Source organism: Cryptomeria japonica, chromosome 3 (genome assembly GCF_030272615.1).
Source record: "Cryptomeria japonica chromosome 3, Sugi_1.0, whole genome shotgun sequence".
NCBI classification, from domain to species: Eukaryota; Viridiplantae; Streptophyta; class Pinopsida; order Cupressales; family Cupressaceae; genus Cryptomeria; species Cryptomeria japonica.
Genome location: NC_081407.1, coordinates 168,085,376 through 168,102,949, shown reverse-complemented (window position 1 = coordinate 168,102,949; position 17,574 = coordinate 168,085,376). Strand labels below are relative to the sequence as shown.

The 17,574-nt window shown below is 37.9% G+C and overlaps 1 protein-coding gene across 1 annotated transcript in view; it reads right to left on the bottom strand.

The window, feature by feature from the left end:
- The window catches only part of LOC131048310 (RHOMBOID-like protein 10, chloroplastic), a 79,746-nt gene extending 62,959 nt beyond the window's left edge, over positions 1 to 16,787 (bottom strand). Inside the window, exon 1 of the mRNA XM_057982214.2 lies at positions 16,543 to 16,787. Coding sequence (XP_057838197.1) covers positions 16,543 to 16,698 — 156 coding nt within the window. The 5' untranslated portion in view covers positions 16,699 to 16,787. The remainder of the gene's footprint in view (positions 1 to 16,542) is intronic.
- Positions 16,788 to 17,574: the final 787 nt, after the last annotated feature.

Below are 17,574 nucleotides of genomic sequence, written 5' to 3'. Positions count from 1 at the left end.
GAGTCTTCGTCAGAGCCTTGAGTCGCGGAATGGTTAAGTCTTGGTAAATGTCTACATCCTCCCATAATCCTTCTGTTGTCTCCAATTTGTTTAGGAGGGCCACGAGCTTCGAATGAAGCTGAGCTAGATCCTCAATGAATTTTCCTGCCTCAGCATAAACGTCCTCTACCCATTCTCGGGAATTTTGCGCCATTGCTCTGATAAGCTCTGCATCATCAACCACTTCCTTGGGAAGGGAGGGAGGAGGAGTGAATGAAGGACTTGCCTCCCTAAGGGGTCTTTTGAAACTCTTGACGTATTCGCATAGGACTCTATTTTCTTCCCTCAGCCGCTTACATTTCGCCTTTGATTTCAGCAACTTCTCCTTCATGGCTAAGGAAGATTCTTCAAAGTCTCCCACTACTTGACCTGTGGAAGCATGGCCAAGATCAATTTGTTTGATGACGTAATCCTCCTGCCTAATCTCACTTCTATCTTTATCCACTGCAGGCTCAGCAATATGCAAGGTCCAGGATCCAAATTCTTCCCTGACCACCTTGGAAAACTTTCGAGGAGCCTTTCTTTCCATTGGCCGATCCATCCTCTTCAATAATTCTTCCAACTCTTGAGCAGGATTGGTTTCTCCTTCTGCTTCATTCCCAAGCCTGCCTATCAACCAGTCTGGAGCGGGGATGGAGTGGCTATGATATTCTACATGCTCATCTTCCTAAGATTCTTCCTCCATTTCACCAAGGATAGCCTCCATGAAGCTATCTTGGCGAGCTTCCTCTTGGTGTGGGTGACTTTCTTGCCTCTGACTTCTCGGTTGACGGTGTTCTTGTGAAGCATTGATGCTGAGTATATCGGGTGCTGGAATGTTCCCTGGAAGTGAGCCCGTGGTATGTAGAAACATTTCAACTTCCTACACACTCGAGGAACTAACTGGCGAATGTTCCCTTTCGGTCCTTGCTCTCTTTTGTGGAGGTTCTTCTTGCTGGACTTCTGGTTGTACCTCCTGTGGGATTTCCTGCTGGATATCTTTCTTCTTTGTTGTCCTTGGCCTCTTTGGGGCATTTTTCCCTTTGTCCATCTGGGCTTCCCTTCCTGCCTGAACCTGTGAAGAGCTTTCAGTTGCCTCACTGTGGGAATCTAGACTTCCCATTAGCTGGTATGTTAGATGGACATTTTCTTCCACCAACTTCCTTATCTACCTGTCAATCCAGTGCTTAGTGAATTTCAGCACTGGTCTAGCCAAGATATTCAAATCATCCATCTCGGGCTCTGACCAATCCGGCGACTAAATAGGTTGATCCTTTACTTTTTCGAATTCAGGTTGTATCAAATCTGCATCTTCCTTCACTTGATCTAGCACCTGATACATTTCACTTATCCTGATGATGTCGAGGGGCAATCTGGAATGCATTCTTCTCCAGACTTCAAGGTCATCCTTGGCACTTGCCCAGTAATCCTCTAAGTGAAACTTGTGTATGAATTTGACGCTAGCAACCTTCCTAATTTGGCTGTAAGGATCATATTGGGCCCTGGATGTATAAAATGGCAGGCGATAGAATGCCAATTCCCCTGCTGCACTTTCAACGGCTTCCAAGCCTGGGCATATTTCCATGAAGTCACCCAGAACAACTGGAAATTCAATTGATTGCTTCTTCTTCTTCTTCTTCTTCTTCTTCTTCTTCTTCTTCTGCAGCTGATCATAGGTCGGTAACTGCCTCATGAGCTCTAGCAATACAAGCTTGTCTGGTGGATATCTGGGCAACTTGTATGTAGGTGAATTTAGGGAATTGTAAGAATGCAGCTCTATACCTCCGGACCAAGGCACTTGCTTGAGGTGACATCCTTACGTGCAACTTCTTCTGCATAAGCCGCGTCAAGTACATGGTGAAGGTGTCATTCGCCAACCTGTAAGAATTAACATTGTGGAGATGCAGTTGGGAATAACATTCATGTACTTTTAACTGAGCTGGTCCGCAACCCATGATTCCTCTTGCTGGCAGCCCATCGAATCCTCCTCTTCGCGCAAGCATATAGATTAGGTAGGAGCTCATAAAAAAGGACTGGGATCTTTTCTCTTTTAGGTTCTTCAACTGCTCATGCAAGTAGTGACTGATCAATCTGGCCCAGTCAATCAGCGTATTTGAATTCATGATCTCGTCTATGTAGAAGAACATCCAGGCCTCAAAGTTCACAGAATGTGGGCATCCCATTACTCTGCTTAGCATTTTTACCAGGTCTACATACTCCTGCTTGAACTCAAAGATGGTGAGAGTTTTGGGCATCTTGGAAATGTGCACTCTAGGCTTCAGCAACCACTGTTTATTAATCAAATCAGCACACCTGGCAGGACCTGCTTCATATACTGCCTAAGCTCCGCTGCTGGTTCTGTACGTCATGGAATAATGTGAAGGAATTCTGAAAGCCTCACCAATTGACTCCGGAGTCAATGTTGCCAGCAGCTTGCCATCTGGCATTGAGATTATTTTTCGCTCTAGATTGTAATGTGTTGCACATTCCAAGACCAGGTCTGGGCATTGAATAGTAGGAGGAAAACCAGCTGCCGCAACAATTCCACTTTTCACAATTCTGACAGCTGTCGGGGATGGATTGTGCCCTGCTGTTCCGAACATTCGGATCTTGAATGCAGCCAGGTTGAATGTGTCTAGATTAGTATCGTTGATTTCATCCCATCTTGAATTCAACCGCGAATGAGGGAGAAAACTTTTCATTTCCGCCTTGATCAATGCCTGCCTGGAGACAGTAGCTGCCTTGCTTGATTCCGTCATCCTGGAAGCACCTTGGAAATGATAAAAACAAAGACTAAGTATGACTATTCTTCACTTCTCCACTTCTTCTTTCCTGAATCTTGCACGTGAGAAATGAAATGCCTTTCCAAACTTATATAGAATTCTTAAGAGGCATTAAATTAGCAATTGCATTCATGATGCGTCATACTTTCCTCAATTAATACACCATGGAGAGGCAACTTCCCATGCGAATGAGTTTGAATTTAGAACTTTCTTTAAATGCTCCAAGTCATGCATCATACTTGGAAGATTCCCTTCGCCAACTCGTTGATTCTCATTCTTTCCAATTTTGGAGGGAATTCAAAGGAATCTCTCAGGATTTGCTTGATTCCATTCTAACTTGTCGTCTCTTGCTTTTGACGGAACTTCCATGTCTCTTTTCAACATCCCTGTTTTTTAGGGATCCTCCTAAAATTTAGGAGTCAAGTTCATTGGATGGAGAATTTCACCCCGATTCCGAATCTATAAAATTTTCCACACTCCGTCGAGATTCGGTGTCTAAAAATAGCAAATTCAAAAATTTGCCCGAGGAGAATTTTGCTTTTTATTCCTCCTTGACTCCTTGGATTCCATGCCTTAGGCAAAAATTCAACTTTTTAGCTTGGGCGTTGAATTCACTATGCCTTGGAATTTTTTCATTTTTTACACCTTCCATGGGTATACCATTTTGGCGCCCAATCACTCCCTTGGGCGGAATTTTCACTATGTAGAGGATTCATGAAATTTTTCCATCTATCCTTGCCTTCCTCAGTTTGGCGCCCAACTGCATCCTTGGGCGTTGTTTTCACTCTGCCATGGATTCACGGAAATTGTCCATCCATCCTTGCCTGACCCATTTTGGCGCCCAACTGCATCCTTGGGCGCTGCTTTCACTCTGCCATGGATTCATGGAATTTGTCCATCCATCCTTGCCTGACCCATTTTGGCGCCCAACTGCATCCTTGGGCGTTGTTTTCACTCTGCCATGGATTCATGGAATTTGTCCATCCATCCTTGTCTGACCCATTTTGGCGCCCAACTACATCCTTGGGCATTGTTTTCATTCTGCCATGGATTCATGGAATTTGTCCATCCATCCTTGCCTGACCCATTTTGGCGCCCAACTGCATCCTTGGGCATTGTTTTCACTCTGCCATGGATTCATGGAATTTGTCCATCCATCCTTGCCTGACCCATTTTGGCGCCCAACTGCATCCTTGGGCGTTGTTTTCACTCTGCCATGGATTCATGGAATTGTCCGCTTTGCAATTTTGGAATGACTTCCTGAAACTTGGTGAATTTTTGAGCTTTCCATTTTAGGCATAGGCTTCCAGCACTTGATCAATTTCTGGCTTTCTCTGTCTGCTATCTGACTTTCCGAAACTAGAAATGTCTGTGAACGTCTGATCCTTGTCGCCTTGTCTGACTGACCCTGCCAGTACTGACTTTCCAAAAATAGAAACCTTCAAAGTGTCAGCGTTAGACCCCTAGACAGGGTGCAGGAATGACTTACTATAAATAGAAACTTACTAAAAATAGAAATTACTAAAAATAGTAAGTTTGATTTTTGGCAAAATGACGACATTCTGGGACCCAGAAAAATCCCTAAAAAATAGGGACTTTCTAAAAATAGAAAGTCGCTTCGTTTGGGCTCAAATTTTACTGGGAGGTTCCTTGAAGAGTCCTGATTCCAGTTGTATGTTCAGTTTTCCCAAAACCCTAACAGAAACCCCCTAAAATCTAGGACAGAAGACAGAAACCCTAAAAAGGGACAAAACAGGCCCTAGACTTCATAGAACTCACTCGACAGAGAAGCAGATCAACTCTAACTGACCCCCGAACATCCACAAAGCAAAGAGATTGACGAGATTGCCACCAAAACACACAAAGAACCAAGACCAAACGATCGAAAGAACCTAAAAGCTAGGGGGTCCCTATCTGGGATGGGGTGATGTGTGATTAGGTCACAACATTACCAACAGCAAATTGCTTGGAATCAAATAAGATTGCTGATAAATGTTGATCATGTATCCATGAATATACTGAAGAGAACTTGAAAAGGCCTAGTCACTGAAGTAACCATAATGGGCTGACCATCATCTTTGTTTGGCATCCAACAAAAAATCATTTGAAGTTTAATGCTGGCCAACCTCTTTGTGAAGTAGCCTACATTGGAGGAAGTGCCTCCCTTCATGTTTAGTGCCCAAATTGGAGTTTTAAAAAAGGTGCAAATAAATTGATAAATCGGGCCAACCCCCTTGTTATGTTCGCCCTATTGGGGAATGAAGAATTAGAAATAAAATTAAATAAACTAAATTTGTCTTGGGCCAAACTCATGTAGATGAGTGTCTATAATGCTTGGCTAGAAAGATTCCCCCTTGAGTGGTTCTCCAAATATGATTTCCTATGGAGGGGCCCCAACAAGCAGGTCAGATACTTGGGAATTCCATTTGCGGTAAACCCATGCTTATAGGATATGTGGGTATGGATTAAGAAAAAATTGATAAAAAATTGGATAGTTGAAATAAGCAATATCTGTCCTTAGCAAGTAGACTCCAAGTTTGTCAAAAGATCCTATCTTCCTACAATGTTTATTACTCTTCAGTTTGGCTGTTCAACAACTATCAAATAAGTGAGATTCAAAAGAAAATCAAATAGTTTTTACGGTCTAATGGAAAAGATAAAAAGAAAAACATTCAGTTAGGTAAGAATGGTGCTGCCTTGAGAAACCTCATGGAGGCTTAGGGCTGAAGGACCTTAGAAAGCATAGCATAGCTTTGGTTGTCAAACGGATTATTAAAACCTTAAGGGTAATGAACCAAGGAAAGTTCTTATCAGAAATAATATTCATTTAGTTGTGTAATGTCCCCTATTTGGGATTGCCCTAAATTTTGCCCTAGAATCACAAGTTCAATATTAACAAGAAATGTAATTTAGTTAAAGACATAACTTTAACAAAAAATGTTTAAGCAAGATAGATCCTGGTTGAGATCATGTGATCATGTTAGACAATTACTGTAAAAATATTTCATAAAATCAATCATTTCTACTAGGGTTAAAGAACATGTGTTCATAACAATCTTAATTGAAATAAATCATATAATATCTATAATTCATTAATGGGATTCAACCATAACAGGACTTGGATAAGGAGACATGATAGGGTGCCCGAAGCAATCCTCACACTAAGCCCAAGAGCATATATACCATCCCTCTTGGCCTCATGTGGTATTCTGCCATCCATCCCTCACGAGGTGGTGTACTTAGTGGAAGAAGCTTGTATCTACCCTCCCTATTCGTGCCAAATTATTCACCCTTCTATGATTGAGACTTCTTTGAATCCATTCCAACAATCAACCATTCTAGAGGTTGGAGAGGAAACCACAATAGGGTGCTTGGAGCATCCTTCCCATCCAAGCCCAGGTGCGGGATACACCTTGCCCTACTTGGCCTTGTGGCAGACCGCCAGCCATCCACTATGAGGTGGTGCACTTAGAAGAGGAGCTCATAGCAGTTCTCCTTGCTTGTATTCCCTTACTAACGTCCTCATCCATCCACTATGAGGTGGTGTACTTAGAAGAGGACCCCATAGCAGTTCTCCCTCCTTGTATTCCCTTACCTGGTCATGATTGATTGCAGCAATTTAATGAATAGACTAGGAATCTAGATATTCCACATTATTGCCTATATCCAATATATGAACTGTTATGTATCAAATGCATTATTATGCTGCATACATATTATGGCCTATATCAATATGTGAGGAATTATACATAAAAACATTATCATGCTGCATACATTAAGCATACATATCAAGCATATATCCATGCATACCATAATATTTACTAGATCAAGTATGACTATATTCTGAATTCCAAATCTCTTCCCTCATCAATCTGTTATCATCTCCTTGTTATTCGATTAATTTGCTTGGTTGTTGATCCTCCTTAAATGCCAATCTTCCATATTTAACTCTTCCTTGGGATGGAGGAGCCATGTCCATATAATTCACATCCCTTCTCTCTATGGTGGTGTCTCCCTCTTGGTGACCGTTACCTCTTACCACCACTGATTGTTATTAACTTAATTGTTCTTAACTTAATAAATTCCTTTCCTCACTCGTGTCTCTTTAAGTAAGACCTGCAGCTGTTTATATGTAATCGCACCTTCTTTGTCATGTCCCCTATTAAGAGACTGCCAATTCCTAAAGAGCAACATACTTTACTACTTATTATGCTACATTAATTACATATAAAATAACTATGGTTGCTCATAGTACAACTGATATTTTCTTTATTCAAGCTCTCATCTTAATCCCTTCTAATTCTCAACCTTGGATGGGGATTTACTTGTCTAGAGCGAATGACACCACCTCCATAATGCAGCCCAGATTTCAGGAACATCAATCCATTCACCCTTGGGGCTCATAATGCAGCCCAGATTTCAGGATCATCAATCCATTCACCCTTGGGACTCGTCTATTTTTGGGATGGATTTACTCCCCCTTCCCTAACAACACCATGCCTCTCCTTATGGGGGGAGAATTAGAATTGATTAAGTACTTAGAATGTGAATATGCGAGTATCTTCTATATTATGAATATATATGTGCATAAATGAAATTAAGTATAAATCTGATCTATTAATATGATCAAATGCAATCTTATTGACAATACTTATTTCTGATTCCTTCGATACTGATGCAATATACTGCTGTACGTGTCTTACTGCTGATTGTATTCAATTGGTTCAATCTGTGATGCTTATCAGATTTTATGTTTTTCTTATGTTTTCTCCCTCACACAATTCTTCCCTATCTCCATCAATATCCTTATCTCTAACTGAAAAGAGATATCTTTTCATAATGGTGCATTCTTCCCAACAGAAGCATCTTTCCATTAAGGATCGCAGCCCTTAGTTATTACCTTCCTAATCCTCTCATTCTTTATTAATCACTGCACCATATGTAATCACTGCATACAATATGATTTCGCTGCATGTAATATCATTTCTATATGTATTTCTACTGTTCTTCTTCCATAATCACTGCTTTTCTACTTAACATATTCATTGTTCTTCTTCTTAATATATTCACTGCCTTTTATCTTCTGAGTCTGCAATTCTCATTGGATTGAATTCTTATCCTTGTCCTTCAATTCAAAATGGATTCTTCCTTTTACATTATCGGTGAAAGGGTCACCACCTTTCATAAGAATCGAGTCACCATTTTCCCTTGAGAATAATATAATATTCCCCAAATTGATCTCCCTCAGATGATCCCCTCAAATGAAACCTTCTCCCCTTTATATCTTCCAACATGAGGGAGAGTCACACTACCCCTTTGAAAGAGTCGCAACCTTCCATAATTACTATCCTTTGGAAGAGTCACAACCCCTTAATCATTTTTGCTTATTAAAGGGAACCATTTTCTTATTTTCTTCTCATTCCTCTTACACATCTTCCATTCTTTCTTTCTTCCTCCATCCTTCTCCCCCTTTCAAATGTTCTCTTCCCCCTTTTATATCACATGTTAGAGGGAGTCACAACTTTTCATCTTATGCCTTTTGATCATTCATGGTTATGTTTATTTTATTCTTTTAAATTTTCTTTATTTAATTTGTTTATTCTTTTACAATTTAATTTTATTATTATTGTATTATTAAATCCTATTGCAAAATGGGGACATTACAGTCCGCCCTACCCAAAATTACTTGTCCTCAAGCAATGTTCACGGGGTCTTAATTGTAATTCACCTTCCGCTGCGCTACTCTGACATTAACCAAGGCATTGAGAACTTGCAGGGTTTGCAATTTTAAGGCAAGTTTTCTCTCATCACTATGAGAGAAGAAACCTGGTCATCTTCTAATAGCATCAAAACTGATTTGGATTGACCCGACGTTTGCATGATAGTATGACTCACATTTATGACTTCAAATGTAATAAATCCCTATCCTTTGATTCACTCTAATTATTCTCCCATTCTAGATTAACTAAAAATATAGAACCAAAAATGAATCATACACTAGAAAACACAAAGTATACACATGAATATATGCAAGCACGGAGCATACACTCAAATACTTGTATTGTTAGATTCCATCTTATCGACTGGAATGATTCATTGATTCATCTTTAACCTGCAGGACGGCAGGATCATAGCTCTAATACCATTTGTAATGTCCCCTATTAAGAGACTGTCAATTCCTAAAAAGCAACATACATTACTACTTATTGTGCTACATTAATTACATATTAAATAACTATGGTTGCTCATAGTACAACTGATATTATCTTTATTCAAGCTCTAATCTTAATCCCTTCTAATTCTCAACCCTAGATGGGGATTTACTTGTCTAGCGCACGATGACGCCACCTCCATAATGCAGCCCAGGTTTCAGGAACATCAGTCCATTCACCCTTGGGGCTCATACTGCAGCCCAGATTTCATGATCATCAGTCCATTCACACTTGGGGCTCATCCATTTTTGGGATGGATTTACTCCGCCTCTCCCTAACAACACCACACCTCTCCTTATGGGAGAAAGAATTAGAATTGATTAAGTTCTTAGACTGTGAATATGCTAGCATCTTCTATATTATGAATATATATGTACATAAATGAAATTAAGTATAAATCTGATCTATTATTATGATCAAAAGAAATCTTATTGACAATGCTTATTTCTGATTCCTTCGATGCTGAGGTAATATACTACTGTATGTGTCTAAGGACTGCTGACTGCATTCAATTGGTTCAATCTGTAATGCTTATGAGATTTTATGGTTTTCTTATGTTTTCTCCCTCACACAATCCTTCCCTATCTCCATGAATATCCTTATCTCTAACTGGAAAGAGATGCCTTTTCGTATGGTGTATTCTTCCCAAGAGAAGCACCTTTCCATTAAGGATCGCACCCTTAGTTATTACCTTCCTAATCCTCTCATTCTTTATTAATCGCTGCATATATTGTAATCGCTGCATACAGTATGAATGAGATCACTGCATGTAATATCATTTCTATATGTATTTCTGCTGTTCTTCTTCCATAATCGCTGCTTTTCTACTTAGCAAATTCACTGTTCTTCTTCTTAATATATTCACTGTCTTTTATCTTCTAAGTCTGCAATTCTCATTGGATTGAATTCTTATCCTTTGTTGAAACATGGACCAGCTAGGACTCAAACCTAGGACCTTCCATACGCTGCTGGAGTGCTCTACCACTGAGCTACTGGCCCCTCTTGGACCAGTCCATCGTCGGTCCGGGTGTGGCTTATTTCCAGCACCAACAACCCCCCTTAAGCCACACCTCTCATGTGCTTGGGGCTCCTAGCCTAGACCTGGCTCTGATACCATGTTGAGACATGGATCAGCTAGGACTCGAACCTAGGACCTTCCATACACTGCTGGAGTGCTCTACCACTGAGCTACTGGCCCCTCTTGGACCAGTCCATCGTCGGTCCGGGTGTGGCTTATTTCGGGTGAAAAACCCCACACTCTGTATATGGATGCCCATCTTACAGACAAAAAATCAGAATTAAAATAGCTAGATAATATTTGAAAAGTAGACTATATCTAAAGTAAGGGGCGGTTACAGGAAGAACTAGAGTAGCTTGTGTTTTTTACCCTAATCTTCATTGTCTCCCATCAGCAGCAAAGCAGTGAATTTATTCTTAGCATGTAGCAGGTGATTCTGTCATATCAGCATGTTTTAAGATAAAACGCGAGATTTTAGCAGATTAAGAACAGTAATCAGAGTATTACATTTATTGTTCCAGCAGTGATCCTCATCAAAAACACTTAACATCGGCAGCTTTGACAGCAGGGATATTAATTATACAGCTGTTTTCATCATTGAAGAAGGTTCTGATATCAGATTTCAGCAGTAAGTTTAACTCAGCTTTTCCCATTTCAGCAAGATAGTGTTCAGTCAATTACAGTGGGTGATCCTAGATATCAAAAACATTAGTGGATTTGAATGCATTATACACTTCAACTGTTTGGGGCACAGTTTTAAAACCAGAACAGTGATATTCTTTACGTATTATTTATAAGAGAAGCATGGAAATGATCTTCAATTACATTTCAATCAAACCAACAAAAAACAATGAGAAGTTGATATTCCTTCCATCATTCTTTTATTCAAGTATTTTAATAGAATAATTTTATCTTCATCAAGAATATCGCTGAAGAAGTTTGGTGCTGCAAAGTTGACAAGGGATAGATTCTTGAAATCACAAAGATAGGTTTAGATTGAAGACATCAAAATTGAATTGTTAGGGTTTCAAAGTTTGGTCAAAGGATTCACCATCTTCAAAACAAAGAAAATCTTCATCAAAATTGTCTCCAAAGCCATCTATAGCGATTGTCTATTTTTAGCCCACACTATTTTACTTTTCACCATTTCCAGACAAATAAGCATATTCTAAGAAGGCTATTTCTCATATAACATTCTAAAAGGTCTATTTTCATAGTTTGTTGTAATCTTTATGAAGAGTCCAAATAGAGATTGACTAAGCTCATATTTAGTCTTAGTGCTTTATATTTTGTAATAAAGCTTGCATTGAATCTAATCAGATTATTTTAAGGGTAAAAGTTGTAGTCATTTTTTTTTAACATTTTGTCATGTTACACATTGTAAACATTTATAGAAAAGTGATTTGGCAATCAGTTTAGAATTTAGAATTCAATATTCATTCAATGGAATTTAGTATGTCTATTTTGCTTCTCAAATTGTCATTTAAGTGTTACATCTATCTTATTAAAGAAAGTGTCTTACTACAAAAGATATTTAAGTTAGTTGTTGTTTTGAATGCAATCATCATATTTAGCTTGTAACATCTTGTATATGTTGGAATATCAGACCACTGCGAAGAGGGGGGGAGGGGAGGGGGGTGAATCAGTGGTCACTAAAATAACACTTGAAAGTAATAAAACTTTAAGTTTTATGTCTTCAAACAATAAGAGTGCCTATCAACCATCTTTTCCTTCACAATCAAATAAGATGTATCATATCAAATCACTTGACTAATAAATAGCAACATCATGAAGCATGAGAGACAAGAATCATATACATATGAAATACAACACAAGGATTTGAGTGGAAAACCCTTAAAGGGTAAAAAAACCACAATGAAAGATGTCTATATTAGGTCTCACTAACCAAATCTCACTGCTTACAAGTATGCCTCACTGGCAAAAGATATCGCTGATCAAACCCTCACTGGGTACAATTTAGAGCACCAACTCTAGGAGCATCAACTCCTGCACATTACTTTCAGAAGGAATAAACAAACTACAGAGGATTACTCTGTTTCTCTACAACACCAAAAACACTACCTTTTGTTTCTAAGAATCTGAAACACTACAGCCTTCTTATGTATCTTTGAAGTTCACAAAAGATCAAATACTGTAACTTAACATTTCTGCATATTGAACTTCATTTCAACAAAGTCGTACAATAAGCTTTATTGAATTAACTTCTGCAACAGCATCTCAAAAATGCCAATTTTTTGTAGCAGAAGATACATACGTTTCAATCTCCAATTTACACTTATGTCGTTGAAAAAAGCCAGTTATATCTGCACAACTAAAAACAGTAACCGACTGTACAACTTCTGTCTGGTTAAGAAATTAACCGTTGGATTTTGAAAATACAAAACTAATGCTTCATACCCATGCATACGAATGGACACATAATGTAAACATTAGAATATAAATATGAAGATCAAAATAGTGTGTAAGAAAATTAGTAATTAAGACCACGATATTTAAAACAAATATCAAAGTTCCTATCACCATACTGCTATGTTCTGTACAAACTGTTGTGTTCTTGTCGCCAAGATGACAAAAATAAAAAGAACTTACATTATGCTCTTGATTTCATCTTTAACGAGCAAATCTATAAAAAGACTTTCATGAGCTTCAACCAGCAAATCAAGCTCAGCAAATCTATACACAATGACTTTCATGAGAGCATAACACAAAGTGATACACCTTAACTATCATTCATTAACCACAACTCAATTCTCAACCTCTCATTCTTCGTAAGAATGTTCTATATTCATACCAAACATGTAATGTCCTCAACCAAATATTTATCAATAATTTCAGATCTGAAAATAAATTAACAATATATTCTGCAAATAACATTGAAAACTATCTAAACTAGATAGCTAGTCTTGCATTGAAGAGGCCAATTTAAATGAAACCTTAGAGAACGTTATTGAAACTGATTTTCCTGATACGGGCATCATATAATCAGGTCTGAAACTGATTAATAACAGCAGCATCATAAAATCTCCCAAACTCCAAAGTATTAAACAAAACCCACAAACTATCACTCCCACAATTTACCTGAATCACTTAAAATGCCACAAATGTCACTGTTTCACTTCCAAATGCAAAATAGAGAATATATAGTTTGTTACAAACATTATAACAGCAGCATACTACTGTAATTGCACCCACAAATAACTCACAACAACAACAAACACACAATTATGCTCATTAAACCACTCCAAACAACTCCATTAAGTCCTGCAAACTGAAATGAAGAAACTAACAAATCTCCTATCTTCCTTCAGCCCAAATGCAAACTCTAGATGAGATTACTCATCGTGAACAAAGGGTTTCCATCCTCTAACCACCTACTGCTCATGGGTTTTCATCCACAAGCCTTCTACCCCAACAGGTTTCCATCCTCTAACCACCTACTGCTCATGGGTTTTCATCCACAAGCCTTCTACCCCAACGGAGTTTCATCCATTGAAGAATCTTCTTGCAAATCTGCAAATATGAGAGAAAAAGTGATATCAAGAATACCCTCCAAATGACCAAACTTACAATATTTGTATCCATCCTACATGCAAGATTTTGGTGCCCAAATTCAACTTCCTTCTTGGGAATTCTTGCTAACTTGGTTATGACAATTGCCAAATGTCATCATTGAGTTGTCCAAGATTCTTCTCCACTTGTAACAGTGGAAACTTTCTAAAATTCATCAAGCAACAACTTCCCACTCCCCTTTTGCTTGCCAAATTTGCTTGTGGTGGGAAAATCATTTATTAGAAATATTTCAATTTTCCATTATACTCTTCCTTACCAAATTTGCTCTTGGTGGGAAAATAATTAATTAGAAATATTTCAATTTCCCACTCCGCTCTTGGTGGGAAAGTCATTAATTAGAAATATTTGAAACTTCTCATTATGGCACAAAATCCAATGCCCTGCTAAGTGTTCCCAAATATTTAATTTAATATTTAAATGTTCTTTGATATTGAGAATATTTGGACATTCATAAATATTAAATTACCGCCTAAGCTTGTCAAATTAACCCATGGAAGAATAAAATGGGTTAATATTGACCAAAATCCAATTTTTAACAGAAGGAGACATGACAAAACATATATCCTGCAAAACAAAGTATCAACATCTGCATTAATCTTTATTGTAACAACTTTTGTTGATCTCCTCATGAACTCTCAACAATCACACTGATACGAACCATCATCTCATCTCTAATAACTGCAACATCTCATTGTCTAAACATATTGACATCAATGACAAATCAAATGCCAACAGTATATGCATGTTGAGGTGGATTAAATTGTTTTTAATGAGTTTTGAATAATGTAACTGAAGAGTACACAGGAAATACTGAGAGGGGGAGATGGGGTGAATCAGTATTTCAAATTTTTAAACTTTTAAATGCACGAAAACACATAAAACATAAAGAGAGCAAGCATCAAGACGCAAACACCAATTTTCACGGGAAAACCGTTTTGGGTTAAAAACCACGGCACAATAGCTTTCATTAACAAATGGGCAGCAACCCAAATTACAAAATTGAGCACCTACTCCCCTTGAAGCACCTACTATACTCAAAAATTACTGAAACCTTTTGAAAGATCTTCACATAAACTCTATCACATCCACATATGCAGCTTCATTAAGTATTTTTCAAACATAGGCTCCACACCCTCCTTATTTTCACAACTTCACAAACTCGGGCATCTTTCACAGAGCACATATATCCTTCACTTGCAAAAACTAGTCTGTAATGGCTTAAATATTGCTTGAAAATTACGCATAATAATCTACCATTGAGAATGTAATACTCAAAAAACATACAGCAGCAACTATGACATACATTAAGCTCCAAACATTCTTTATCTCTATCCACGTACAGGTCTACAGCCAAGTCTAATAGCAAGAAGGGAAATAAGCAGAGTATCCTTTAAATATGAATGTCAGTCATGGCTGAATACAATTACAGATATATCGAGCGTGAACAGCACTATGATGAGCTTCTTTTTTAATCCCAACAACCTTCTTTCTATGTTTTTAATCCAAAAACAAGAGCTCTGAAAAAAGCATAAGACGTGAAGAACAACAAATATGCACCACTCATGTAGTGCCCAAAGTTCAACTCCATGAAGTCTGCAAGAAAGACGTGGAGCTGACAATCAAAACATCCCACTTTCATACGATAAAAGCTTCTGACATCATCGCACCAAAATAGACTGGACAAATAAATAAAGCGGTCAAAACCGTCTATATTTAAATTTTAAACCCATCTATATTCCTTGCTTTTGCCTGTGCGAAGCAACGTTACCAATCAAACTGACACAGGCAACAAATGGGGATATGGGAATATTTAAACGGTTACTCATGAAAATCCACGCCACCATGCCAAGACTTTCAATAAATATTTTCCAATGAAATACAATCTTCTATTGTAAATAATAAACTCGGAAGTTCAAAAATTTGCCAATACTTCGATTCAAATAAGCACCGTAATGAATATTCAAATAGTGATGTGTCAATCTGAAGTAGACAGACTAGTAGATGATGTGGACAACCAGCCAGCTCAAGCTGACACCCAAGAAGCTCAAACACACAACCAAGCAGCTCAAGCAAGCAGCCAAGTAGCTCAAACAAATAATTACTAGACAATCTTGATCAACATCCTTTGACATCAATGACAAAATATCCAACAGTAACTGTGTATTAATTCTTTAATTCAATTTACCAAAATGTTCATGTTCTTGTATTTAAGTTTATTCAAATTCTTACATATACATTCAGCTTCTAGATTTTGCTGAACAGCTTAAACATGATAGTTGTATTGCTTTTTATTCAATCAAAATGTAGAAAAACTTGTTTGCTTTCAAATGAAGAGCATATCAATCTTTTACTATGTAAATCCAAAAAGATACACCTTTAGTTTGAGCATATGAACCACCCCAAAATACTGTATAATGGTAAATAGCAAGTACATATTATTCAAATTAAGTTAGTTTTTGTTTTCATAGAGTTTCCCCTTCAATTCAAACAGTAATCTTACTACAGATCTATTCTATTTTAAGTCACACTCAAGATGCCAATTAAAACGCCATTATACATATATTCTTAAAAAGCCAATCCACACTTTCCAAAGCACAAGTAGGGCAGCTCATCAAAGATTTGATGCATATTGATACAGCACTGGATGGTGTAGATGAATAATAGGTTTGAGTCCTAACCCACCCATTCACATTAGAGCCCTAAATTCATGGTAGCTAACAGTTATTTGAAGTTTTGAAACCTTGGGTTATCTTTTTCAAAATTGAAGTAATTGAATAGACATGGCGTGCCATCAAATAATGAAAAATAAGTTTATAAATTATGAACCTTATATTGGCAACACATTGTTTCAACAATATCGGGATTAGGACTAAATTAAAGGGCAAATTCACATCAGCAGAAAAAGAATGAAAGGGATGACCTGAAAACTTGCAAAAATATGCGAATACTTCACTTGAAATCGAGCTGCGTGCAATTCAATGGCAGAGGCCATTCTTAACAAGCTGCGAGAGCCATGTGGGCAGACGGAATTAGGTGGACCTGCCCATCCCCATTGAAAACTAGAGAACATGGCCATCTCCTCTATCTGCCCGCAGCACCTGTGCCTTTCATGCTGTTATTTTATTTTAAAATGCCCACAGAAACCCGTCGACGGCCCACGCCCGCCGCAAAAAGGGAATGATGCTAATATGGTCCCACCGACGGGACCCATCTAAAATTTGTAAGGAAGGAAGGAATGTTTTTAATAACCTCCTCGAGGCCAAACAGTTTATGGGACCTATGGATAGCTAGCAAAGAAGGCATGCAAAGTCTGAACAAATTCAAATTGTTAAACCTCTTTCTCCTTCTCCTTCTGCATTCTGGATCTTCTCTTATGTAACTTGAGTAGGAAATCGGCAACTCTTGGTATCTTTTCTTCGTCAAATAGACTACTTAAGGTGTTCACATTTAGTGTCTCAACATACTTACTCCAGATGTCAGTGTAGGCTAGGCACTCCATAATGTAATGTGATTCAATCTCCACCACCCCTTGCGTGCAATATCTACACCTTCTATCTTCCCATTCCTCTTTGGGTATCATCCATCTCCCAATTTCGCATCTAAGTTGATGTGAGTTGGTCCTTGTTTGAGCAATTAGCATTTTTGTCTTCCACTTTATGTCCATTCCTATTTAGTTCTTTTGTGTATGGTCATGTGTAGGATTGAAGTGTTTGTGTAAGATTGAATGAGTGTTTTAATGGCGTTCAAGAGATCATTTTTCGGATTGTAATTGAAAAGATTTAGAATTTTCTATAACTAGCATATCTATATTTTATAAATAAAATTTATGTAGAGAAGGGGAGAGATAACAAATTTAAAAACTCTTTAGCATAGATTAATAAATTTCATATGATTAATATTTATTAAAATTTAATTTTTAGAATATGAAATGATTTGCATGAAAAAAAATAAA